The 27,689-nt window shown below is 36.0% G+C and overlaps 2 protein-coding genes across 4 annotated transcripts; one reads left to right on the forward strand and one right to left on the reverse strand.

Annotated features, from left to right (window-relative positions):
* Positions 1-130: 130 nt before the first annotated feature.
* On the forward strand, positions 131-7,850 carry LOC109110925 (CDK5 and ABL1 enzyme substrate 2-like). Of its 2 annotated transcripts, XM_019123878.2 has the most exons (9): positions 132-710; positions 2,112-2,204; positions 4,077-4,154; positions 5,527-5,623; positions 5,820-6,000; positions 6,410-6,507; positions 6,864-6,970; positions 7,204-7,408; positions 7,577-7,849. In XM_019123878.2, the coding sequence occupies exons 1-9, from the start codon at positions 178-180 to the stop codon at positions 7,715-7,717; spliced, it is 1,533 nt and encodes a 510-aa protein (XP_018979423.2). In that variant the 5' UTR covers positions 132-177; the 3' UTR covers positions 7,718-7,849. The 2 variants fall into 2 exon arrangements, with proteins under 2 accessions (XP_042569331.1, XP_018979423.2); XM_042713397.1 differs by lacking the exon at positions 4,077-4,154 and having other exon boundaries at positions 131-710; positions 7,577-7,850.
* A 10,697-nt stretch (positions 7,851-18,547) lies between these two features.
* Positions 18,548-27,101, reverse strand: LOC109110927 (oxysterol-binding protein-related protein 2-like). Of its 2 annotated transcripts, none has more exons than XM_042713440.1 (14): positions 26,977-27,101; positions 24,297-24,397; positions 24,114-24,225; positions 23,926-24,001; positions 23,637-23,771; positions 22,858-22,955; positions 22,567-22,749; positions 22,178-22,285; positions 21,915-22,004; positions 21,583-21,709; positions 20,352-20,471; positions 20,140-20,263; positions 19,935-20,025; positions 18,548-19,265 (listed from the first exon to the last, which is right to left on the reverse strand). In XM_042713440.1, exons 2-14 carry the CDS (start codon positions 24,331-24,333, stop codon positions 19,163-19,165), a joined length of 1,404 nt encoding a protein of 467 aa, XP_042569374.1. In that variant the 5' UTR covers positions 24,334-24,397; positions 26,977-27,101; the 3' UTR covers positions 18,548-19,162. The 2 variants fall into 2 exon arrangements, with proteins under 2 accessions (XP_042569374.1, XP_042569373.1); XM_042713439.1 differs by having other exon boundaries at positions 21,574-21,709.
* Between the last annotated feature and the right edge of the window lie 588 nt (positions 27,102-27,689).

The raw sequence follows: 27,689 nt of genomic DNA on the forward strand, positions 1-27,689 counted from the left end.
ATTCGAAGCAAAATTATTGTACAAATTTATGAACCAACACCTCTCGTCCAATCCGCAGAGACAAAGACTCATTTATATGCATGTGTCATGATTTTGAACCAATAGGGTGTCAGGGGGCGTGGCCATTCCCATAGCCGGTCTAATAGGTCTGTCTGCTTTTAGCTTACTCACAGTAGAATGGCGGCCGCTGCTTGCGGTCCTCGCGGCTGTCCTAGGACTAATTCAGTCAAACCACACAAAGAACATCTGCGAAAAAGCCGAGATTCCCGTCGCAGACAAGCAGCACTGTTGTTTCTCACCAATATATCTTTGGACGGACGACCGGTTTATAACCTAAGCAATGGACTCGTTGGCCCCAGGGAAGCCGAGAGCCGGTGTGTGGAGGTCGGCGCGTCAGCAGTGACGGGTCCCCCTCACTCGACAACCAGCAGCTACGGAACCTTCACCCAAGTGTCATCCATCAGCGGGGGAGCAGCGACCCCTCTACCGAGGACTAACACTTACCCTGCCCCTCTGAGCCCTCCTCCAGCGTTTAATAATCAAGGGAGCTGCGACGTTTTCACGGAGGATGGACGAACAGATCCTTTGTCAGTCCAGGGACCCCCGCGTTCACCGACCTCTGGACCGCTGAATCCGTTTTCAGGATCCAGTAACGTTAAATCACCCAGCCAATTCCCCGCTTCTACTCCTGTTCCCGATCCGCGACAAAGGTGAGTTTTGTTTTTGTCATGACAATGACACTCGTTATTCTCTGGCTGGAATTGTATGAACAAATCACACCATTCATAACAAATATGAAGTAAATGCGTGATGCAGCCTTCATTTGTACAGCTGTCATTAACAATTGTGAATTCATATTTGTTTATGAAAGCTATGTTTATTCCTAAATCGTTTCACGGTTTTGATTTTATGACATGTGGATATAATGTTTATCTGGGCTGCTGTTTACTAGTGTTTACATTCGATTATGAATTTTTGAAGCAGTATTATAAACAGTACTACAATATGGGAAACAAAACAAAACAATAACAAATCTGTTAGGGGAACGACTGACTTCCGCTTTATTGTCTACAACTTTAATTTTCAACTTTGAAGAGCGGTCTTGTTTCTAGGCATGAGTTTGACTTGAAATATTTCTGCGACATTTTCTTGAGACCTGTTAAGATGAATAGATCGGGGAGGGACTCGTAAGGATTTCTGTTTTCGAATAAATAACGTTTGCATTTCTTTTGCAGTACTTTAAATGAAAAATGTTTGGAAAAATAAATCCAAAACCATAACGTGTATCTGTTCGAGAATCAGACGTTTCGTGTAATTAGATCGCAGATATTTACTTCGATTCTCAATAGGAACCGATTCATAAGAGTCATTCGTTCGGGAATCGGACTTCTCAGGTCGCGCCATATGTTTTGTGATTCACTAAAAGAATCGAATTATAAGAGTCGTTCATTCATGAATCTGGCTCTTTTGGGCGAAATTAAAATACTTAATAAAATTCAAAAACAAAAGAAGTCTCTGTGAAAAAGCGTGTACTGTCTGATTGAACAAAGTTGTTTATTAATCATTAAGAGTAACAGAAATGTTTGACAGTTATATACAGGGTAGTGAGTGAGCTCTCCATCCTATTTGCCTTTTCATTTGCCTTTAAAAGTAACTGTGACAACACAGACAGTGATTAGGGAAACCCATAGAACAGATGGAAGGTTTGATAAGATATCACTGCTGTCAGAGTAGATAATAAGGGTGCTGCTGAGTCAGTCAAAGGCCGTCAACCAGTCACAACAAGCTTTATCTGCTTCTAGGTGATGTGACTCATGTAAACCGAGCCTTGTGATCTCACTACAGTACATGCGCACATCATTTCCTGTTTGTCTCTTTTGTTTCTTGCATTTCATCTCTCTCCTGTTCTGTCCCCCTCACCCTCTCAACATTTTATGTAAGGTCTGCTGATGGACTGATGCTGGACGGGTGACCTTTAAGCCTTTCTTTATAGTCAAGGGCTAAAAGATTATGCTTTGGCTTCAGTTTAATCTATTACAGTTTTTCTCGAAGTGTATACAAATTGAAGTCACATGTTTTTATCTCAAAATATTATTACATTCTTGTTGCAGGACACGTAACCTCTCTGGGTCTCCAGGGCCAAAGGTTTCCAAGAAGGTGCATTTCATCAAGAATATGAGACAGTATGACACTCGAGGGAGCAGGTGAGTTGGCGGGTGGGATATCGTTTGGGAAATATTTTCCCTGTAAGGAGGAGCTGTATTTGTTTTGTTGTCTTATTGAATGAATAATCTGTATATGCAAAATCACTTTAGATCTGGGGTCTTCAATCCTTTTCAAGCTTAAGAGCCTTAGAGCACAAATAAAACAGAGTTGATTTTTGAGCCTGGCCAGTAATAGCATGAATATACTGTAGTACCAGAGTAACGTATTTACAGTTTTGCATACTTTATGATCCTTGGATTGCAAAGCCAATTCAACTGTTACATAATCAGTATTGAGTCAAATCAATACATTACATATTAATTTTAATACCTTTTAATGAAGGAGGACAATGAAACATTTAATTTTAACTTTTTTACTTTTTTAAATTAACTTATAACTAACTTTAGTTTTAAGTTAACTTAAATTTGTAATGCTTTGTTTTTTTGTTTGTATTTTTCCTTTTTATAGAAATTATTTCAAACAATAATTGTTCCTCTGTTGAAGACCCCTAATTTAGGCTGATCCTTAATTAGCACTTTCTATCAAATTAAGTTGTTGTTTTTTTGTTTGTATGTTTGTTTTTAATTAACAATCTTGTTTAATGCATTTATTTTAATTTATTTTTAATTTTCAGAAATTATTTTAAAATATAATTGGTCCTCTGTTAGGCTTGTCCTTTATTAGCACTTTCTTAAAAATAACTTTTGTAGGATGGAGATGACCAGATAGTCCCATACTGGGCTCATGTCAGATAAGGTGGATATAAAAAATAGATGGCGGTGAAGTGGATGCTGGACTGTTTCCTCAGGCAGCAAAGTTCTTTGTTATATAACTGCAGTGTGCTCTCATGCCAAGTGAAACAGTGCAGCTTCAGACAGACTCTGTGATTCCTTAGTTAACTTAATAACTGGCGTAAGTGCTCACTGAGATAACTCACTTAGGTTCTCACACAGACTAAATGGGGGATAGATATGTATGCCTACACGAGAAACAACCGGCCTAAATTAAATTAATCTTGAAAGGAACCTTATATAGAAATGGCTTTTTCTGAAAGTAGAACCGCACCTTGGCAAGAATCATTAAAATGTAATGAAATTCAGTTACGTAAGATAAAAGCTTCCCTGATTCCCTTTCTTTCTCCCTCCAACTTACTTTTCTCTTCTGGTAAAACATGCGGTTAACCCAGTTGGCTCTTTTGACTTTTTTTTGTATTATATCATATGATTTATATACAACCTTATTTGGTGATGAATTTTAAACACATTGAGGAAGAAAAAAAAGACCAAACACAATGCAGATAACACTTTCAAAAAAAGAAAAGAAGTGTTATTTTGATATGATCTTGTATATTACGCAGAATAATACACTCCTTTTTTTTTTTTTTTTTTTTAACCTTTTTTTTTTTTTTTTTTAACCCGACATGCATTACATTATCAACCATGAATTCATGCCTTCACTTATGTGCAAATTCACCCCAAGCCTCATGACATCAGCAGTGAGGTTATATAGACCCTCACTGAGCACATCCTGTGTCACAAGCTGCTGACCTGTTAATTGTGATGTTGTTCAGTCCCCTGGGAAATGTGATGGTGTTGGTTGTAATTAGATTTGGTCCTGTTGACCAATCTGCTACGACATAGAAAGCTACATGCTGCTTTGATTTAATAATGAAGAATGGATTGACTTTTTTTTTTTTTTTTGGCTCATTTTGTCACCAATGTCATTCCAGGGCTATAAGATCTCCCATTTGCTTTGTGCTCCATATGCATTTGTTGTGGTGTAAACATGGCTGGTGTACTGTGTGTGATGGTTTGATGTTTAGGTGACTGATGTTGTCTGTTCTGTGTGCACTTGCCATATGTGTCCTGCAGGGTTGTGCTGATCTGTGCCAAGAGATCCCTGTGTGCTGCTTTCTCTGTATTGCCCTATGGAGAGAGTTATCACACCAGGTACAAAGCCACCACAGTCAGCCAAACTCAACTCATTTCATATCATGCAAACCCATACATGAGGGACGGACAAATCAGCTGTTCTTTTCTTTTTTTTCTTTTTTTATTTGATGAAATATGATGTTCCAAATTAAATTAACCTATTAATTTGTAATGGAAGAAAATATTTTGTTTAAATATTTACTGTTTAAAATGTGGGGTCAGAAGGATATTATTTAAAGAAATTAACACTTTTATTCAGCAAGGATGCATTCAATTGATTAAAAGTTACCGTAAAGATGTTTTCTGTTTCACATACATGTTGTTCTTTTGAACTTTCTATTCACCAAAGAATCCTGAAAAAAATTATTATTTTCAACATTATAAGAAATGTTTTTTTGAGAACCAAATCATCATATTAGAATGATTTCTGAAGGGTCATGTGATACCGAAGACTGGAGAAATGGCTGCTGAAAATTCAGCTTAAATTGCATTTCAAATATATTAAAACAGACAACAGTTCTTTGTAGTAATATTTCTCAATATTACTGCTTTTACTGTATTTTTTATCAAATAAATGTAGCCTTGGTGAGTAAAAGAGACCTCAATCAACATTAAAATCTTACCAAACCCAAACTTTAAATTTTTTCATATTTTATGATCTTCAGTTTACCTCACATGGTGTCATATCATGTGAGATCAAATTTAATTAGCAGAACTCAAAACAAATTTTTATAAAATTTTCTGACTTGGATACATAGGATAAATGTAAACAAACAGAAAGTCAGCTGCATGAGTGTTAGAGGAGCAAAGCACTGTTTCACATTTGAAAAAAAGGTGTTTCCTAATGGCACAGCAGAAAAAAAGAATAATTAAAAGGGACTGTAAAATGTAAATTTTTACATTTGAAAAACCTCAACGTTTTAAGTGGACATCTGGGAAAATAATTAAATAATAAAATATATGATATAGCTCCATTAATGTAAGATGTAGACGTACATACATACAGTAAATAACATGCATAATGTGTCATCCAGCTTTGTGCAGAACTCCAAGTGAGTGATTCGATTTTGCTTTTGGCAGTCCAGAGATCACAGTGATTTGTCCACCTGTCATACACCCAATCACACCATTCACAGAAATATGTTTTTTTTTTTTTTTTAGTCAGTGTGCTTTATACTTCTTAAAGATGTGCTGCTGTATCATTTTAAGCTTTAATATAATGCACTGTATTTACAAACAGACCAGCTTATAAACAGTGAACTGCAGCCTGGTGCTGGTATATTAACAGACTCTGTTGGTGTCTTTTGCAATATCCGAATAAAAGAGATTATTTCAGTACAGGGAAGTGTTATTCAATTCTGATTATTAATTATTTATCTACCCTCTGCAGTGACTCTAAACTAGAAGCCCAGAGACAGAGACACTCTTCTGGTGGGGGAGGTGATATGGTCCCTGGACTGGAGGGCGTGGAGGTGGACTTTGGAAAGGTATTCCTCTAAGAAGATTGAGCAAAGATGTGATTATGTGCTTTAGAAACCTTCTTGTTTCTTTATTTGCTGTAGTATTGCTATCTGGTTTAAAGCATCATTGCGCAAGGTGCAGTACCGGGTCACTGGGTGTGTGTTTTACGCAATGCAAATGTTTGTGTTCACACTGATAGCCCTGGAATGTTTTGTGTTGCAGACAGTATCATATGCCCGTTTTCTGCTTCCAACTAATGCCTTGGTCAGGCAGAAGAGCAGCGGCCCACCTGACATCAGTACAGCTCAGATGCCAGTGTCTCGCAACCGTATTAACGGGCAGAAGAACTTCACCCCTTCTCGAATCAACAGCGCAGTTGGACAAGATACCTGTGTGTTACATGGTCAGATAAATATTTAAATATTGTTTACAGTTTTTTGAATATATTTTAAAATGTAATTTATTACTGTGATGACAAAGCTGAATTTCCAGCAGCCATTACTCCAGTCTTCAATGTCACATGATAATTCAGAAATCATTCTAATATGCTGATTTGCTGCCCAAGAAACATTTCTTATTATCATCAATATTGAAAACCGTTGTGTTGTTTAATATTTTTGTGGAAACTTTGCATTTTGTTTCAGAATTATTTGATGAATGGAAAGTTCAATAGCATGGCATTTATTTGAAATAGATATCTTTTGTAACTTTATGAATGACTTAACTCACTTTTGATAAATATAATGCATCCTTGCTGAGCAAACATATTAATTTCTTTAAAAAAAAACGTTTAATGTTGTAACTCTTGGTAGGTGTGGACGAGCTATCAGACTATGACCCCAACTTACTCAGTGACCCCCAGTGGCCTTGTGGGAAGCACAAGCGAGTCTTAATTTTCGCATCTTATGTGGTAAGCTCCTTGACTGAACGGTTTGAACCAACACAGTTTCAATAATCTCTTCTAACATGATGCCAATGAAAAGGCTTTGCAAGGACTTCTGAGTTGCACTACAGCATGATAGTGATAAATAATCCTTGAACCCAGCTCATGACCTATATCAGATCACATCAGCATATCATGTGATAACCCTAAGGTCTCAGTATGGTCTATTAGCTAAAGGCATGAAGCATGGTATCTTATGTATCACAGCTGACTAGGATCTAGCTGTAAAAGTTGAACATTCACAGTCACCATTGTGTTTTAGCAGCCATAAAAAAAATATTTTTTTATGACACCTATAATAAGACACTCCTTGTCCCCTCCAGACTACGGTTATTGAGTATGTGAAACCGTCTGACTTGAAGAAAGACATGAACGAGACATTCAAGGAGAAGTTTCCTCACATAAAGCTGACACTCAGCAAAATCAGAAGGTAAAGTCATTTTTATGTAAACTATTTATGTTGCTTTAGACCATGTCTGTTAGGAAATTCAATTGTGCATGTTTATTTCTTATATTTCTATGATTAGATTTACCATCATCTTTAAAAACAAATCTTGCAAATCTCAAAAAGAATATCTATTTTTAATACTGTACATCTTGTTAATTGGTCCTAATTAAGTTCACAAACTTCTTTTTCTCCTCTTTTTTTAATGTCCACCACAGTTTGAAAAGGGAGATGCGCTCGGTGAGCGAAGAGTGTGGCCTACAGCCGGTTACCATAGCTATGGCTTATGTTTACTTTGAGAAGCTGGTTCTGCAAGGGAGGCTGAACAAGCACAACCGAAAGCTGGTGTCTGCTGCTTGCGTTTTATTAGCTGCCAAGATCAGCAGTGACCTCAAGAAACAAGAGGTCAAGCAGCTGATCGATGTAAGTGTCTTACTGCTTTGGATGTTCATTAAATTCAGAGACTTAACCGTTCTTTATAGGTATATGCTTCATGTTTTTTATATATATATATGATTTATGTACTGACTTTCCCTTTCTCTTTCACCCAACCCATTTCTTCTCTTTTTTGATCTGCCTGACCCTGAACAGAGGTTGGAGGAGCGTTTCCGAATAAATTGCAAGGAGTTGATTTCCCTGGAGTTCACGGTTCTGGTTGCCTTGGAGATGGCACTCTACCTCCCAGACAGCAAGGTCATGCCTCACTATCGCAGACTTGTGCAGCAGGGCTGAAATGGAGAGGGCCCTTAAAGGGATGGTTCACCCAAAAAAATGAAAATTCTGTTATCATTTACTCACCCTGATATTGTTCAAAACCTGTATGTCTGTCTGTCTTTTTTTTCAGAAAGCAAAAAAAAAAAATTTTTTTAATAATGCTGATAACCAAACTGTTTTGGTTACCTCTTGAAATATATTTTGCTGTATGTTTCACAGAACTAAGTCATACAGGTTTGGAACAACATGAGGATGAGAAAATGATGACAGAATTTTCATTTTGGGGTGAACTATCCCTTTAAAAGCTCTTAGACCATAGAGATGACACTCTTGTGTTATGGCAGTTCAGGAAGGTTATTTGTATTATTTATTGATTAAATAGACAAGTGGAATTTTCTCTCAGCTATGTACAGAGGTTTCAGCACTCCATCTTCACTTGTTTATGTCCTTCATGGAACTGATTTTATAAATCAAACACATTTATGGAGAGGCTTACTTTAAGCACTGATCATTTTTATCCATTTATTTATTTTTATTTTTAAATACCACACATGCTTATTAACCACCATAGATCAAAGCCTTTTCTAATGCACAACTTTATTTATGCAATATTTTATTTAAAGACATCAATTTCATTAGAATTCATAATTTATGAATACTGAATATATTTTTAATGTCTTTTCACATAGGTGTTTGGTTGTTTGTTTGTTTGTTAGGTTTTTTCCCCCCTTTTTGATGAGTTTTGGGGTATGTATGGCATTCCGATGCGTATCCAGTCAGGCACTCTATGTTAGAGATTACATTTAACGGGCACATTGTGCTTTTATCTCTCTCTTGCTTTTTTTTTTTTAGGCATCTAACATTTAACAGCTAGGCTGTGGTTTAGCAGTGATGTAATGTTCTTTTAGACACCGCAATTCATTTTAGGTAGCGTTGAATGTACAATTGTCTTTTGAATATGTGAGTGCCATGTTAAACAGTTAATCAAATGTTAAGAGAAACTGAACTGTTTACCACTTGTCTTTTCTTATAGATGCAAGTGTTTTTGAATGTCTTGACAGAAGTCTTAGGTTATGGTTTTCTCAGTATCAATGCACAGCTGTGACAATTACAGTGATGAAATGTTTAATTATCCTAATCATCCCAATTTATCCTATTTACAACACTTACAACACTGAGTATGTTTCAAACAGTACAGTAGGTTTTACAAATAACTCCACATCTGTATATTAAACTGTTGTGTATTTGGTCACAGAGGAAATGCCACCTCCTTTGACCGAGTGAGTCTGTTTTGTGTTGTGCAGTGTTGACCTAATCTTATATTTTATTTTATATATTATATTTTATCTCTGATATTCTTCTTTGGAAATGTTTCTACACCATAGGAGTGGCCTATGTTTACTTTCAGAACCTAGACAGTATCACAGTGTGCAGCATTACCAGAAATATGCAACATTGTGTTTACATCTGAATTTTGGAATTTTTTTTTTTTTTGGACTGAGAAACAGAAGCACATAGCCACCATCTAGTGGTGGTCTTTTTAACATGATGGCTTAGTATGGTGCATTTGCTTCTTTCCCTCAGGGATACAGACTGGTCAAAATTCTCATATCTGAGACAAATGATCAACTATGAGAGGATAATTGAATTGGAGAGAAGTGTGGGTAATCGTACATCACTAATCCTTCAAGGTGTAAATCTTTACTGAGCGTTGAAGAATGAAGTGCCTTTTCTATTACATTGGTCAGTATGGTTCTGCTGCCGTACTGTTTTTCACACATCTTGTCGCTTTAATCTTTTTGATACTGAGTAATAACACACCTTGACACATTATGAATGTGATCTGGTTGGAAAACCGTGTGACATGTTGATTGAAATCTCACTGTATGTGAATACATTCACTCCTGTGATACTGTCGCGGAAGCTTTGAGGATGTGGAAGGGTACAAGCACTGTGAAGGAATCCTGTGACCTTCTGCATGAGAATACTGTGTTTTTTGTGAGTGTGTCAAAATGTCTATTTTAGCAGTATTTGATAAAATGATGTGAGAATAGTCTGCACTGCTTGATTAAACGCCAACAGGGTTAACACCGAACCGGAAACCACAGTATGTTGGTGTTTACTGGGCGGTGTGAGCATGGCTTTAGTTTGAACTGTTCACAGGGTCCTATCTGTTGTGCTGTGTTTTCGTCATTTTTTTCTATTTGCATTTATAAAGATGTTTTTAATTGTTTCACTTGTCTGTAGAGTTTTTTTCATTTTATACACACCAAAAAAAAAATGTACCTTTTGATGCAAGTTACTTTATTTGGAAAAGGGTTTTAAAAACAGTAAAATACCTGATTAAAAGAGAAATGTGAAATTTCTATTGTTCAGACACAGGTAGTCCCACCCCAATGCCATGAGTAAAGCAAGAGGCCGCTCAAACAGAGAAATGTTGAAAGAACCACACTGCACATTAAACTTGGCATATTCACCCTATCTATTTTGTATATATTTTTTGATGTACATCACAATACGGAAAAAACTTATGGCTACTTCTGTTACATTGCAACTGGGACAGGATTAGTTGTTTAAAGGAATAGTTCACCCCTAGTCTTGCGTAGCCAGACCTTCAGATTGAAGGTCTGGAATTCATGGCAGCTTTCATTGGCCAAGGCCCGCCCATGAGGCAGTTTGACCGACATGTCAAACAACCAATTACAGTTCGTTCAGCGTCATGTTTTGGGCCGCGGAAATGTCGCCACAATAACAGACCGGTGTGTACCAATCCGATGACGACTTCGACATTCCTGAAGTGTTTCCACTTTTGTATCCCATATGCATCAGACGTTTAGCCAACAGTCCGTGGGTGTGACGTCTGAGGCTGAGACTAGTTCACCCCAAATTTCTGTTATCATTTACTCACCCACCCTCATGTCATTCCAAACTCATAAGGCTTTGGTTAATCTCTGAAACAGAAATCCAGGTGAATGAATGAAGTAAAAACGAAGTAAAACATCTGAAAAAGTTGTAAAACAATGCTTATGAATCAAGGAGTCTAATCCAGTCTTGTGAAGAGATATTGCTTTGTTTAGACTTTTGGTTACCTGGATTTCCAACTGAGGGACAGAAACTTCTCAGGTTCCATTAGTAATATCTAAATTTGTGTTTTGAACATGACATTTATCTTGACAACATGATGCTTTGGAAGCTCTACAGTAAGAAATGTTCAACTGATGAAGGCAGCTCATGTAGAGAGTTGCCTAATCCAAACTCATGTCCTCCTCATCATCTTTCTTGTCTCCTACTTCTTTCGACTTCCCTTGACCTTCCATGGCCAAATGCTTCCACATCTACAAAAAATTGAGAAAAACTTCAGCCATTCTATCCATTATAAGTATGATCTTCTCTTTCCTGAAGTCTCAGTTTGTTATTACGAGATTTATGTAAATCTAAGCAAAAACAATTGTATAGATACATTAGATTACATCCAATTTTGCCCTTGTAAGGTCATTCTGTATAAACTACAGACTTAACAGAAGAATGTCTGGGGAGAGGAATGTGTATATAAATGCATGTGAACGTATAAACAAGGGTGTTTAGAAAGCGTTTCAGCTGGAATGAACCAGATTAGTTTGTGTACATTTGAAATATACTGACCTCCTTTATTGGCTGCCTCTACAGCTTCAGCAGGCAATCTAAACTGATTCATCAAAGGCCCCAACTGCCCCGATGCTAGCGCACTGCTGAACATACTCATAGCCTACACAACCCAGAAAGAGTGCTGATGAATATTAGAGGATCTATTCTAAAAAATAATCATGTTCAAAAGCAGATATGCTAACAAACTTGTTCTTGATATTAGTTTACTAAGTGTAGACAATTGGCGCTGCACCAAAATTTAATTAATTAATAATATTCAACCTAAATAGTTGTAAATCATGAATCATTAAAAAAAAGGTTTTGGCCGAAATCATTGACTGCGTCTCAGTTCGCCTACTTATACTATGCCCTAAAAGTATGTACTCTTTTTGTGAAGAAAAAGTACATACTTTTGAGTATGTAGCAGAATAGTAGGCAAGCTTTGGGACATACTACTACATCATAACTGCGTCTTTAACAGATGCTCTGTTGCTTAGTTACGTACATCCTGTTACAATTTAAACTGCACTGTCAATACCATATTGGAGAGAAATGAAGAGGCACGTTGATCTGCCAGGTCTATCATGCTGAGAACTCTACTCATATGTTTGCATAATGATGCATTTAAAAGTTAATGACCAAACTTATCATTATAAAGTTCAGTGTTGCTGCAGGTGAAATATAACACTGATAACATTAAATAAATATTTATTTAACAGGTTAGATATTGATTATTTATCACTCAAACCCCTTTCTCTACCTGTCTGTCAGTCTTGCATATCTACCATGTTAGTAGTCTTTTAACACTTTTCATATGTGTTTGTAGTTCTAATCGAATCCCTGTCCACCGCACAATGTGTTGTGGGCAATATTAGCCGTTAGAGTGTGCATGGATCTGTACTTCAAATTTCTTCCGTTAGCAGTAAACCATCCGGGTACCTTTGGAATACTCATTTTAACATACTATGATTTAGGACATACTAATTCTAATTTTGAATATTATTTAGAACTGATAGTATCCGAATTGGGATGCAGCACATGAGATTTAATTAGCACTTCTCTGATGATGCGTTTTGACTCTGTCAGTGTCTATTTCATACACAAAATTTGGACTAGCTACAGGTATAACCATGTCAAGTATGAGGACACACTTCACCTGACCAAAAATGATGCTAGAGTAGCTTTATGTAAATTGTTTTTGGATGACATATCAAAATGTGATTTATTGCTGAAGAATTTTTATCACAGCAGGTTTATCACCTGAGAACAGGACACCCTGAACAACAGTTCAATTACCCAGTTAAGCAAATTGAATAATCCTTTATTTAACTTTATTTTCATGTTCTGTTTCCAAACAACTGAAACTTTGGGTGTTTCAATAAAAATCTATTAATATACATCACTACATGCAATAGTCAAACCTGCTGAAACTGTGGTGAGGTGAAAGTGTTTTGAAGTTCTTCTGTGCTTTGAGGGAGGGATTCTCCAGATGGGAGGTATGGCAGGAGCCTCTGCTGCACTTCTGCATTAGCTAGAATTTGGGCCATGACCTCAGGGGTCAAAACACTCACAAGGTCCACTGAACAAAGACAGTTGACATGCCATGTGGGGGCCAAGGTGGAGGATGAAGTGACGGCAGTGGACTGACTATGAGAGCTAAAGATGAAAGAAGAATATTTCAATTGTCATTGCATTTAGTACAATCAGCCACATCCAAGCTTCTACCGGGTGTTACCTGGAAGATGAGCTGCTAGTAGCTGGAACTCCACTTCCCAGCAGGCTGGCTAGACCTGGTCCTGCCAGAGCCCCCAGACCACCTGCAGACCAAATAAAATTAATTATGTTACATTGATAACATTGTAAAAATATTATGCATGTTCGTCTTTATATATGGAACATATTTATTTTAGATGCAATTTGAACATTAAAAGATACAAGGGGTCAAGATTTTGCTAGTTAGGATGGGCATGTTAACCTCTGTTGGTAGAAAATAGCAGCAAATGCATTTTTGGTATAGGCAAAATTGCAACAGTGGACAAAAAAAAAAAAAAGACAAAAAACAGTCACATGGCAGTCTTATTTTTGTATTCTTCATACTGTATTTATTATTATTATTATTATTATAGTATTAATAGTATTTATTAATATTTTGAATGAACTTTTATTTATTTTCAGTTTTCAATTTTAATTTTAGTTTAAAGTGCCCCTATTATGCTATTTGAAATAATATATCATAATTTGGTTTTGGCAATCCCCAACAACAGGTTTACATGCATGCAAGGTCATAAAACACTTTCATTTTCTTATAATATGCATTTAATTTGAAGTTATTTCTCAACGACTCTAAAACGATTAGTTCAAAGATTCATCTTTCCAAACCCCTCCTTTGCGTGGTCTGAAGACCCAGTCTGTTGTGATTGGTCCATTGCGTAGAGTGCATGTCGGAAGTGTAATGCCCATCACCAGTTCTGGAATACAGCTTATCAATAATATATCCTATTATAAATAATGATAGTGCTCTATTCTGTTCTAAATAAAGAACCAGAGGGGAAATTTTTTTTTACACTTATGTTAGTGACCCGGACCCACAGCTTGGTAGTAAAGACCTAAATAATAATGGCATATGTGTTAGCCGCACACAGACATAGAGTTCTGATTAAGCACTGCAGTGTGTTTGCAGTGTGTTACTGCATGAAAAGTAATTTTCAAAAATCCATAACGGGGCACTTTAAATTTTAATAATTATATTGTGTGCTTTTTTGTTATTTTATTATTTTTGTGTGTTTTTAAAATATTTCTATTTATCTTTAATTCTATTTTTATTTCCGATTTTAGTCATTTTTGTACTTCAACAAACTTAAGTTAGTTGCCAAGGCAACATTTCTGCATTCATTTATGTTTAATCTAATATTTCTAATAATATCTATTTATGTTTTTATTTTATTTTCTTTCAGCTTTATTTTGATTACCAAACACAATTTTAATAGCTTTATAATAGCTTTTGTTTACAATAACAACACTGTCATAGATAGATCAGAAAATAAAGCAGTATAACTCACCTAGTCCTCCGAGTCCAGTTGGTCCTATGAGTTGCATCAGTTGGTTGTGACTCATATTACCAAGAAGACTCTGAAGGCCACCTTCACCTGGAGAATAATGTTGAAGTATCATTGGTGATACTCTTAAGAAAATAATTGCAAGACCTAATTTTCAACACAATAAATGATTTTCCTTTCCAACATTCAAGCCTACCACTATGATCAATATTAAGAAAGAAATGAAAAACTCAAAGTGTGTGTGTGTGTGTGTGTGCCAAGTGTATTATAACAGAACAAATACACACTTCAGCTTTAAGATGAGTTTTTAGGAAGGGTATCAATGCACTGGACAAAAATACTTAAGAAATACCTCCAAGAGCGGAAAGCTCATGGCTGCTGCCGCCTCCACTCCCCAGAGTACCAGGTATTGGTGGGTTGTTGAGATATTCATTCACTTTCCTGCAGTACTCAGGGGCATCGGACTGGGGGTAAAACCAGTACTGATTACCAGGGAAGGAAGAGAGGGCCCTTGAAAAGTCTGAAATATATTTTATTTTACCTGGATATTTTCATTTCCTAATTAAATTTCCTAATGGATGTCAGATGAAACGTAAATTTTGTGTATTGGCTGAATAACTTGGTTGATTGACTGACGGTCTCATGATCCCACCCCCCTTGCTAATGCGCCAAATGGTTTAGTCCTTCTGCAGCAGTTTGTTCATGTAGGGATTAAAAAACTAAAATAGATGGGGGCCCATCAGGACTGCCTATGCATAGGGCCCGGGATCTTGTGCAACGCCCCTGGCAGTACTCCTCATCTTTATCTGTCTTAGACTCCTGAAAGGTCAAATAGGGATGACTGCAGAAGATGTCTTTCAGTTAATATTTACAATACACTTTTTAAAGGGCAATATGAGATGCCAGAAGGCTCTCAGCCTGGCATACCTGCAACCAAAAGAAGAGTCTTTTGGAGCCAGCTTTAAATTTAAGCACAAAAACATGGCCTGTGGTGCACTGATTGACCTTCTTGAACTCACAGTCATTGGGGAAAATGATCAAGTCCTTATAAATGATCAAGAAAATATGTGTTTATATAGCTACTAACATCCCTCACATTTCAAGCGGAGTATATATATAGTCCTGTATAGTTATTATTCACTATGTCTTCAAAGTTACTACAATTACTGTTATTCAGATAAAATAGTAAATTAATACTAATAATAATATATTATGAAATCTTTCAGTCTAATAATCATTCAAGTGTTTAGTGTTTTTTTTTTTTTTTTTTTTTTACAGCTAATACACACAAATCCCCATAAATCATGGAAAGAAATTGATAACAATTAACCATATACTGTCAAGCACAAAAGATTAGCATCCCTATCTTAGAGCATCACTGTCCGAGATGCATCAGTCTGTTGCCTATTTCAGTCCAGTGATTGTACAGGAAAGTAATATTATACGGCCATATATCACATTATCATTAATGTGAAGTGAGAATAAAATTCTCACTTTACATTAATGATAAAAAGCCATTTAAAACAAAAAAAGGTCCATGCTTTAAAACACTGGCTTCTACATTACACATCTATAGATTAAGTACTGACGAATGTATGGTGACTGTGGTATATGACAAACATAAAACATACAATTCTCTCTCTTTTTCTAGCCAAATTTTAAGATATCTTTCACTTTTCTGATTGTCGACCAACCTCTACTAGCTGAAGGGGCGGGGCTTACGTTCGATTGGTGGAGGTTTCTTCATCCTTTGCTCTGATTGGTGGTTGCACATGTCGATATGTCCACACAAACAACGCTGTTATGAGTTTGTCAAAGACAGACTGGAGTGATAAGTGTAACCTTTTAGAGGTGTTAAATTACATTTTCACCACTGTTAAAACATTTTAGCTCGAATTACGTTGCTGGGCAAATACGTTACTTGTCTGGCTTGTTCTGTCTTGCATGAACAATTCAATAATTCAATGCTGAATCATTGTTCTCTTAGGTTTCAAACAAGTCTCGTTTTTACGTTGTAGTTATGACAACTGAACTGAGAAGAAATCCATGACAGCTATTATGCATTTGTTTGTCACCTTTTTTACTATTATATGCCTTTGTATTTAGTGTATATACAACACATCCATGTAACAGTCTAAATGAATGTCCTTTGATCACTATTTGTCTGACCTTGGAGCAATATAGCCCTTTAAAAAGGTTTATCTCTTGAGCATTAGCAATTCTTTGTCAAATAAATTATTAAATCATCTAATAATTCTACTCCTAAACCAGAAGCAGCTTGGTCAATAAAGACATAGAAAGCATGTTTTTTTTTCTATTATGAGTTTAATTAGATCCTCTTTATCCATGACATTGACTTTGATAAAGATCAGTTCACATTTTAGGTCAAATTAATTCAAAACACAGACACAAAAGACAAACTGAAGTTTCTAAGTGAGGTCTCACATTGAAGCTAAAGCTTCTCCCAAATGTTGAGGTCTCACATTTATCATTAATATTGCAAGTTTACAAATGAGTAGAAGTTTCTAAGTGAGGTCTCACATTTATCATTAATATTGCAAGTTTACAAATGAGTAGATTCATAAGACAGTTTAAGTGCATTTCACGTGATCTATACAAATCTAGTAAAAAGTCACAATACATCATGTACAGTTATGTAAAGCCGTCATAGCACCACAGTGGTATAATCTGGGCTTCTGTCTGTGAAATAGTGAGTTTCACAACAGAAACAATCAGTCCTTATTGTCACGACCAATATCAACAGCTTAATAAGAACAGAAGAAATGACTTGAAAATTCAGAGTGTATGTTTGCTTTACATAGTTGCAATCAATGTTAGCAGGTTTACTTGTATATTAACTTGATGTGATTGCTACAGGAATAGCTGATAAACAGCACAAAATCATAAGACAATTGGGGATAAGTCATTTTTTAATGTCTCATGATTTCAAGGGCTTTAAAAGACATTACATTAGGAGCTGGTGGAATAATATACAGATATCTCTAACTGCTAGTAAGCGTTGATAGTGAGATTAAATAATTTATGTTTAGACATGCCACAATATAGTGTATAAAATAAAGAGGGAAATAAATTGTAGTTAATTCTTTGCCATGGCCTGAAGCTTGGCTTTTTGAACTGTACGCACTACATGGAACACATTAAGGACAAATATTCTTGTGCTACACAACAGATGATGAACTCCCATTAAGTGTGAATGATAAACATTTCTAATAATTAGATAACAGTGTTATTAATCACTGCAGTTACATACACCTATGTCTCCACCTAACCAACTTTAGGCTGTGCAAAACAGCCAGTAATACTGTGTAAAACCATCAGAAAAAGCACTCACATGCTTGACACCTTTGCGCTAGGCCAACCAAAGTATTTTACATAAACAGTGGAGCTTATTGACACATTAAATTGTACAAGACAGACATTCCCATTAATGTTTGCATAGCTTCTGAGATTTGTGAGTGTTAAAATCACAGTATTGTTTAAAGTTTCGAAATAAAAGACAGTGGTGTCTTTCATGATCCTCTTTGAGGTCATCTCGTCTATGATTTGTATGTCTGGAAAAAAATTAGTCCTTGCAGAATGAAATTTGCTGTATGGCAAAAAGCATGTGAGCAATGAAGCACATTCTGAGCATTTTTTACTAAACGTGAATATATGTGGGCTAAGGTGAAGCACCTTGACATTCGTGAGCCATTAAGTGCTGAAATAAAAAGAAAGATTAGCACCCACCTCCATTTCATTCCCCAGGATGTATCACTCGACACTGCAGTCCTGAAGAGTTATATGGCTTTAGTTTCTACAAGAGAAAAGTCGCTTTGGCAACACTCAAAACATCAACGCTAGGATGTAATAGGATTTTTGTTATAAGAGCTTTTTAACAATTAAAAAACACGTTTTTTTTTTTTTTTTTTTTTTTTACCAAGTAAACATTTTTCATGAGCAGCTTTCATTTTTGTCTGTCAAACAAAAACAAAACAGATCTAAAACATTTCTAAACGTGTGAGGAATGAGAATATTAGTTTTTAACTAAACTCCACCATACAAATGATAAGAAAAGAAACAACACAATAACCATAAAAACAAAACAAAAACATAATAACTAAACAAAGGTGGGATAATTCGAAAAAATAAACTCCTTTTCATTCTCAGGTACTCATAATCAGGCAGAATCTTTAACTGTGAAGTTCCTGCACATCATACATACCACAAAACAGAGGTCATATTTCTGAGATAAGGAAAAAAGCATATAATAGAGATGATAAGATAGCATTAGTTTGAACAAAAACACAAAATTATGCTCTCCTAATAGGTTCTGAGCAGCCTCACATTTCAACAATGACCAAAAAAAAAAATTAACAGATGGCATCGCAGTGATGCCATCACTAACCGCTTGTACCCATAAACTGAACACCTGAGTGTATCTAGCGAGATGCATGGAAAGGTAGGTTAGTACATACTGTACATAAACTAGCATTTTCTAAACATACTGAGGTTTGCACAGACAAAATCTAACATACACGAAAAAGAAAATAAGAATTATTAAGGCATTCCCTACTTCTCAAAATAAATAAATCCATTCACACTACATTTTCAGATTCTAGTGGAAGAGAGGAACTCGTGGAGAGGCTTTGTCCAAAAACTGTTCACATGAATCTCACATTCCGATGAAAAAATGAAAAGAGCTTAAGGAGAGGAGATGATATGGATTGGGTGAAGGAGAGCAAAGGATGAATCTCAAGACTGAATCTCAGTCTTCCCGACCGAATCAGTAGATGTCTGGAAGGTCAGAGTACCTTCTGTCAAAGTAACCACCCTTGTAGATCCAGTCTGCAGCTCCAGTGTACCGATTATTGCCTTGCTGGAACCATCTGAAAGACGGGAGGCCAAAAAGTTTATGTTAATAAAAACAAAATTTTTGCACTGATATTAACCTTTCAAGATGGACATACCAAAAGGTTTTTAAATGATGGTACCTGCTTCAGTAGAAAGCACAGGCCAGTGCGATTTCAGATTTATTTATTTAAACTATGCTAGGCCACTATAGTCGATTTCTCATAGTTATTTTTATCCTCTTTTCGCTTTTTTGAATTTTGTTTTTGAATGTTAATATTGCAATTTGCAGTCTTAGAACTGGCTGGATTCATTAAAAAAAATGTAATGCTTGTGGTTAAACCATTCCACCAGCACAAATAAAATATGTTTAAAATATACAGGAATCTGTCTGTTTTCATTTTGATATAATATTAATGAGCAGCTTTCATTTTTGTCTGTCGAACAAAATCAAAAACAGATCTAAAATATTTATAAACATCTTATCTTTGTTACATTACACAATTTACATTAAACAATACATATGTATAACTAAAATTCAATAAAAAAAATGCAATAAAAATATTTTAGAAATAAAATAAAATATTTCTAAACGTGAGAGGAATGAGAAAACAAATAAAATAAAATATTTCTAAACGTGAGAGGAATGAGAATATACAAAATGTGGAAAAAAAGTGGATGGTTGTGCTCTTAATTCAAATACTCACCTCGCAGACCATTCTTCCTCATCTTTAGCACGCTCTCTTCTGGCAGCTCTTTGCTTCTCTTCCAATCTCTCCTTCTCTTGACTTGCAGTATCTGGAAATTAAGAACAGCTTTTAAATTCAGGGGTAAAATAAGTACAGCATCATCCAGAAGAGAGCTTACTGAACAGATAGGAACAGAACGGGCCAAAAGAGCGATTGTGCATACCGATATCCCCATTCTCCATAGCTCTGATGTCAGGCCGCAAACGACAGTCTGTTGGTGCTATGACTCCAATCATGCCAGGCTCCAGCTCATTAAGCGTCATGGCAAAGTTAGTAAAATTATACATCTAAACAGAATCGAGGAAAAAGAAATTGAAGTGAGAATATGCATGACATGCAGTCACCCAAGACAGATCATTGGGGGCTTGGGGTTACCTGTGTCGAGTGTGGCGGTCGAGGGGCTACTCTCCATAGCAGCGTACTGCCTGGGATCATTGTAACTGTTTCCTGGACATCTGGCATTTCATCTGCATCATCACCCCCTGTACTCTGCTCCTAAACACATGCATACAGTACTACCATTTATGCACCATAATACCTCACATTCATATGAAAACCATTGAACACTACAGATAAAGCAAGATCAGGAAACAAATAAACTAGGGAAACTAACTGAACTAACACTCTACTATGATGGTGGCTCAGGCACTGTAGCTACACTACTAGAAACTTACTGTCTTTCTTTATCTTCACTTCTCACTGAAATTGCATGTTAATACAAAGAAGGGAAACAAAAATAGATTTCCAGCAAACACACTGCAGATAATTTTAATTAAATTGTATTTTCTAATTACACTATTGTTCAAAAGTTTGGGGTCAGTACTTTTTTTTTTGAATAAATTGATCAAAGATGACAGTGAATTTATAATTTATAATGTTACAAAAGATTTCTAATAATTCTATTCCTTTCAACTTTCCATTCATCGAAGAATCCTGAAAACAATGTATCACAGTTTTCACAAAGATAACTGTTTACAACATTGATAATGATAATGAATGTTTTCTGAGCACCAGAATCATCAGCATATTAGAAAGATTTCTGGAAGATCATGTGACACTGAAGACTGGAATCATGACTGCTGAAAATTCAGCTTTGCCATCACAGGAATAAATAAAACTTTAAAACAGACTCAAATAGAAGTGTTACATTCCATTTAAACAATATTTCATAATATTGCAGTTTTTTTTGTGTGTATTTTTGGTCAAATAAATGCAGGTGAGTATGAGACCTCTTTCAAAATCATTTAAAAATCTTACACACAAAAAACATTAAAAAATTGTATTCAGTTGTATTATATAGATAAAAAAAAAAAAAAAAACATAACCAAAAAAAAAATCCGAACGAGGAGTCTGTTTGTGTAGTGACATTAAAACGCAATGTTACACAATGAATGGAAAGAACTTGCTCTAGTTGTCATTTCTTCTATACTTCAGTAAAGATCTTCTCATTTCTCATTTCTAAGAGTTTGCAAACAGTCTCTATTGTAATAAGAGGTGGAGCCTCTATTTGAGGATGCATGAGAGCCCTTTTGGACTTCCATGTGAAAACACAACAGAAAATAGAGCACGGCTCTGCAGTAAGAGATAAATGACTAACGCTTTGTACCTGCTTGTGTTTCTTGGAATCTCCTCCGCTTTTCTTCTCTGCTTTCTTGTTGACTTCATAGACTTTTGGCTCAATGCTATATACACACTCAGTCCACTTCCCATAGATAACCTGATGCTTCTTTTTACTGAAATACACCCAGACAATATGAGTCATAAACACAAGCATCAAATCCAGAAAAAGTACATAAAAAAAAATGCCAAAGTAAAAGTACACACACAATCCAGCTTTAAAAGACACTGCTGATGGCTTTAGTGCTACAGACACGGAGTGAACTCTACAGGCTGGGAGCCAGATATACCCACTGACATTTGATACGAATGACTGCTCACCTCTTGTCCTGGATATGTCCCTCTACCCTATGCAGCTCTTTGCCAAACATGCCGCATGGCTTAAAATTCAGCACACACTTGTCCCCAGTGCTAAAATGAACAGAGAGACTTCTCAGTCAAAAATAACGGAAAGAGTGAACATTTATCCACAATGTGACATGGAAAGATCACACTATAGCCTTTAGAAAACAATATTTAAATGCTGAAAAAGGTTGAAAATGCAGGCAGAATATTAAGTGTCAGAAAGGAAAGAGATGAAATACCTGTGGTTGACAATCTCCACTGTCCCATACTGCTCAATCCACAGTTTACCCAGAATAACGTTATGCACACAGCACATAGGGTTCGTCCATGTGTAAGCTTCTCTATGCCTGAGAGAGAGAGAGAGAGTTAAAAAATAGCTCAGCCATAACTAACGGCCAAAATCGCTTCAATACACATAAGAAACTAAATGTTAAATAATAAATGGACATTCCAGCATGTTACTTATCTAGCAGATGATGCTTTCCAAAGCAAGTTACAGTATGCTAAGGGCAAGGAAAAATTACTGCCTTGCTCAAGGGTCCGATTGTACTTGAGGATCTCAATGACTCTCCAGCTCCAATAAAAAGTGATCATATTATACTTCATAGGTCACATAAATAAAACTCACTTGGAGAGCTCAAGTGTCATGGTGCCTTTAGGCTCCGCCTCCACACTCTTCCCCCAGAATTTTAGTTTAGGATAGATGGAGCCGTGAAACGAGAAGTCCTGATTGAGTGACTCTGTGTAGAAGGCACTGATTGGTGGATGGTGGCTCACTTGTTCTGAGATCATGCGGTAACCCTCTTCATCCCTGAGCACAGATATTACAAATTATTGGTGCAGGCTAATTTGGATTTACATATTCAGCTTTGTACTAGATGATGTATAGCGCATGTGTCCAAATGTTCTGTAGATTTACCGTGTAAGTTCAAAAGTCTCTCCTAATAAAGGGTTAAAAGGTTTTCCAGTTCTGTCCCATTGCGATGCAACAGCAGAAATGGCGAATGCGGCAACAAGCTGACAAATGAGATGCAATTGCGTAATAAGAATTTGTTGAATCTTCCATGCATGCACACATGTGAGAGTAAAATATAAAGGAGGCAAGGTTTCTGCAGGTTTTATGAAGGCCAATTTTTGACTTTTTCAAGACCAATTAAATATATTTTTATTTTAATTTTGCATAAAAATTCTTAACTATAAATAATGCAAATAACTTTTACTGTACATCTGATCACACTGCAAAAAAAGTGATGTTCTTCCTCCGTTTTCCAAAACAAAAGATCACATAAATGCATTGTGAAGCAAAATGACGTTTTCTGAGAAATTGATCGAAATGAAGTTTAACACAAAAACAAATGTCTGCAAAAGAGCTCTGAAAAAAAGAACTTAATCCAAAGGGAAAACAAGTTTTCATACCCCATGGAAATATATTTGTTGTAGTTTTAAGCATTAACTCAATTGATTTTGTTCTCAGAAAACCTCATACCTTCATTTTGCATTTCAAATAAATGTATCTTGATTTAAGGATGTTCAGATATTTGTATTGGAAAACAAGACAGAAATACTGAGGAAGATATTCATTTTTTGCAATGTATGCAACATTTAACACCATGACTTATGATATATGATATATGTATTTAGGACAAATTTGTGGAAGGGCCAATTTTTAAGACCTGCAGAAATCCTGAAGGCACTAACCTGCATACGCTCTATAGAGTCAGAAAGTGTACAAGCTTTATGGATGAGGTATGTATGTTCCATGTACTCTGTAATCCTCTGCAAGAAGCTCAGCGGTTCATTGAAAACAATAGGCATTGTTATCTTGGACAGCTCCTGCAAAGAGAAAGTATTCCCAGACAGAAATGGCTTGGCATGTGGACAATGACACCACAATGTCTCTTTTACAATTTCATATTTCATGCTGTGTTTGAATGGAGCTCTTTTGACTAAGCTGTTGTTTGGTCAAAGTACAGTAGCTTGTGCTCACCATTCCAATGCATTTCTTCAGGAATCCCCATACACTAAAGTCATTTCTGGAGAACATGGGCGCTGGCAGAGTAGTTCTGAACACACAGACACACACATTAAAACATTACACAGTCCAACGGATATAAACATCTTTCATATTTTGTTTCCTGCCACTGAATATTATTTCACTTCATTCAGACTCCTTACCGCCTCTCCCACACTCCATTTTCAGATGGCACTTTGCCATTCACTGTCTGCTTGCTCTCATAGACACAGGCATCTTTAAAGCTGACTTCACATGAGTCGTCTGATTCTAAACCTGAGACAAGAGAGATTTAGCCATAGGTGACTATAAAAATGTGATGTACAGTAATAAACTTCATCACGTACCTGTCTCAGCATCATAGAACTCTTCCTCGCTGTTCATGATGGACAGTTACTGCTGTTGATGTCAATCAGAAGGCATTGTTTCACAGCTTGAATGTGTTCTTCTGTAGATCAAACCAGAGAACAATATTGTAGGTTTGAAAATTTTAAAGATATAAAACTGGAAGTCTGTAAATGTACTGTAGACTACTACTATACTGTAAACATACTGGACACTAATGCAGGCCTATACACTATACCATTCCCTTATTGAACACACAGAACAACTCCAATCACCTCACTGCAGTCTTTAAACAGCTGTGCTTGGCAAAACCATCTGATGAGAGTGTCCGAACAAGCTAATCCTTCAATGGCCAGTGGCAGCTCATAGCAGAGAGAGAGCGTGTCAGCATCCGATTGTCATTACTGCAACTGACTGTACCGATTCACAATGTTGGCTTAATTAAAGAATAGATACCATTCAGGAATTGTGATGCAAATGTCCTGGTAGCACAGATAAGAGTTTTTAAAGTCATTTCTTAAGAGTTAATCTTATAAATGTGCTCTTTGAAAAATCAAATATACTGTATATCATATACACTATCGTTCAAAAGTTTGGGGTCAGTAAGAAATCTGAAATAGTGTCACATCATCATTTTTAATGAATATTAGACAGTTCCAAAGAAAAACATTAATTTAATGTTATATATATATATATATATATATATATATATATATATATATATATATATATATATATATATATATATATTTAATATTTAATTACATTTTTGTAACAATGTAAAAAAAATTTACAAACATATTTTCCTTTTGTTTCAATGTTGGTTTTGTCTTTCCACATGATTTTAATCATACCACATGACAAACAAAGGTTTTTCAAATATTTTGTTAAAAACTTCAAGAAGTAATGGTTAATAATTATGCTGAAATATTTTACATTTTTAAAGAATTTCATTATTTTAATGAGGATTTGTTTTTTCTTCCTTATCATCAGGAAAGTTGATATTAATGCACTCTAAAAAAACATCAAAATTAATTTGAATTTAATTTAATTCTAAATAAAAAAATGCTCATTACAAAGAGGTATTCAAGTCATTGTATGAATTACACTGTAATATATTATTATTGAATAAATGAATAGAACTGATGTATAAATAAGCATCATGTCATTGACCCACACACACACACAAATAAAAATAGAGGAAAACTCTTGTTCAGACCGCCAATTATACAGCTGTGGATGACCAAGATGCAAAGCAGTTTAAATAACTATTGGCCATATAACAGAGGTGGGCACTATGCAAATTATTTGGAACTCAGAAAGGCAAAGCAGCCACTTAACAAGCTGACAGCTATCACATATTCAAACACCCATGTGGTAAAGTGCCAGCAGAGGAAGTCTTGGCTGGATAAACAGCACGTAGCCCTAGTCGTTTTGCAACCACACAGATTCAAGGTAGCTCAACTGAAATGAATGTAGTAAAAAATATTTCCAAATAATCATGTAAACAATACACCTTATAGTCTTTCAGCTAAGGGGAATGGTTGGATAGACGTCTTTTGGCTGTGATGGGCTGTTATAACAACAATAAACAGAGAAAACTAGTCATACAACTGACTGGAAAATGACATAGCGCTAAAGTTCAATGGTGACTAAGACAACCACATAAGTGTCTGGTTCTCAGAAAAAAGTGGCACAGTTCCTGGTGGTTGTGGCTGAAGAAACTACTGTACCAGTGGTTTTTGACTTACTTGCCGGTTTACAGTCATAACTGACGAAAAAGCACTAAGTTAAATATATTCTTATTAATAATAGTAGCAGTATTATAAAGCAGCTTTGTCTAGAAGACTGGAGTCACTTGTGAGTATAGTTTTGGGGTCGGTAAGATTTCTGAAAGAAGTATTTTATGCTGATCAAGGCTGCATTTATTTGATCAAAAATAGTTAAAACAGTAATAAAAAAAATATGCGATATTGTTACAATTTATAATAAAGGTTTTCTGCTTTACTATGTTTTAAAATGTAGTTTATTCCTGTGAGGGCAAAGCTAAATTTTCAGCAGGCGTCACTCCAGTCTTCAGTGTCACATGATCTTTCAGAAATCATTCTAATATAATTTTTTTTTCAATGCACGTAAACAGTATGTGCTCTTCTCAATCAAGTCAAAATGCTTCCCCAGAATTAGTACTGCTGTCAACTAACAGATGGATCATAGAAGCATCTTTCATCATATGCACAGTTGTAATGAGTGACCCATCAAAACTACAGGGCAATCAGCTGATTCAGTATATCACTCAAAAAACAGAGAAAGCACTGCTTAGTATATGAGCGCATGCAGCACCATATTAAACACAACGTCTAGCCATCCATGCATGAAGTCAATCTGACAGTCAAGTTATGTCCCGTTAGATATACAAACATATCTGATACTATGAATAACCAGCCTCGCTCGGCAGCTCCAAACTAACTGTTAGATCTACTGTGGGCGGAAGGCACTGGGCGTTTGGTTTGAGCTGTTTTGACCCGCGTTAGCCGCTAGCAATGAGCACTGACCAATAATAAACCCTTATACTACTTATCAACCCGTTTGATAGCGTTAAAACATTCAAGAAGATAGAAAATAAAACCACGTGTAACATCGATCAAGCTTAGCAGGCTGTGTACTGTGCGTATGTCGCGTTACCTTTCTGTAATGTAAAGCTGAGTCGCTCCTGTCTCCAGTGGGACAGTAAACAAGAGCCCAGTTTGGAAAGACTGACAGAGGGGCGGATACATTTCGCCTGGACGGGAGAACAAACTGGATTGGAGGGTTAGGCAGCGGTACAAAGGAAGTTGGGCGGGGCGACGTTTGATTGACAGAAGCAGTAGCCTATTGTGAAAGAAGACCCCTCTGAGAACGCACGATAGTAACCTTTTGAAAGGGAGGAGTTATATTGAGGTTACATAAAAGGGGTCGGTACTAAAAAAGGCAGGGATGTGGGTTATTTATAATCCTAACAATAAAATCCCTGCCTTTTTTATGGCAGAGGCGCTCCTTGATTGATTATGATTGCTGTCCAGGAACAGATATATAACAATTATATAGACAACACATTGATTTTAGAATGTGAAGAAGAAAAAAACAAAACCGTAAGAGGCTACAGACAATATTCTATGAATTCACAAATAGACGGATGTTTTTTACAGCTCCATTTCATATTTTGAATTCTTATTTGTGCTGTGAAACAGGCCCAGGGGTTTCTGGGGCCTTTGACAAGAGCATGGAAATAAATTAGGGCCATTCAGTGTAACAAATGGTTTCTTGGTTTTAAAAGAAAGAATTTGCTTTCAATATGATTTTAATTATACGCTTTTTATGGAGTTCAAATCATGTAAAATATGCAGTTACTATTAAAA

The sequence above is a fragment of the Cyprinus carpio genome, chromosome A23 (genome assembly GCF_018340385.1).
Source record: "Cyprinus carpio isolate SPL01 chromosome A23, ASM1834038v1, whole genome shotgun sequence".
Lineage (NCBI taxonomy): Eukaryota > Metazoa > Chordata > Actinopteri > Cypriniformes > Cyprinidae > Cyprinus > Cyprinus carpio.

Bases quoted from the DNA above. Each gene is read 5' to 3' on its own strand.
- LOC109110927 (XM_042713439.1), bottom strand. From the start codon at position 24,333: ATGAACAGCGAGGAAGAGTTCTATGATGCTGAGACAG. The intron at 22,286-22,566 runs GTGAGTTTTATT...TCTCTCTCTCAG, and splicing joins ATGACACTTGAGCTCTCCAA to GCATAGAGAAGCTTACACAT. The intron at 19,266-19,934 runs GTGAGTATTTGA...CCCGTCTTTCAG, and splicing joins GAGGAAGAATGGTCTGCGAG to ATGGTTCCAGCAAGGCAATA.
- LOC109110925 (XM_019123878.2), top strand. From the start codon at position 178: ATGGCGGCCGCTGCTTGCGGTCCTCGCGGCTGTCCTAGGACTAATTCA. The intron at 2,205-4,076 runs GTGAGTTGGCGG...TGTGTCCTGCAG, and splicing joins TATGACACTCGAGGGAGCAG to GGTTGTGCTGATCTGTGCCA. The intron at 6,001-6,409 runs GTCAGATAAATA...AACTCTTGGTAG, and splicing joins AGATACCTGTGTGTTACATG to GTGTGGACGAGCTATCAGAC.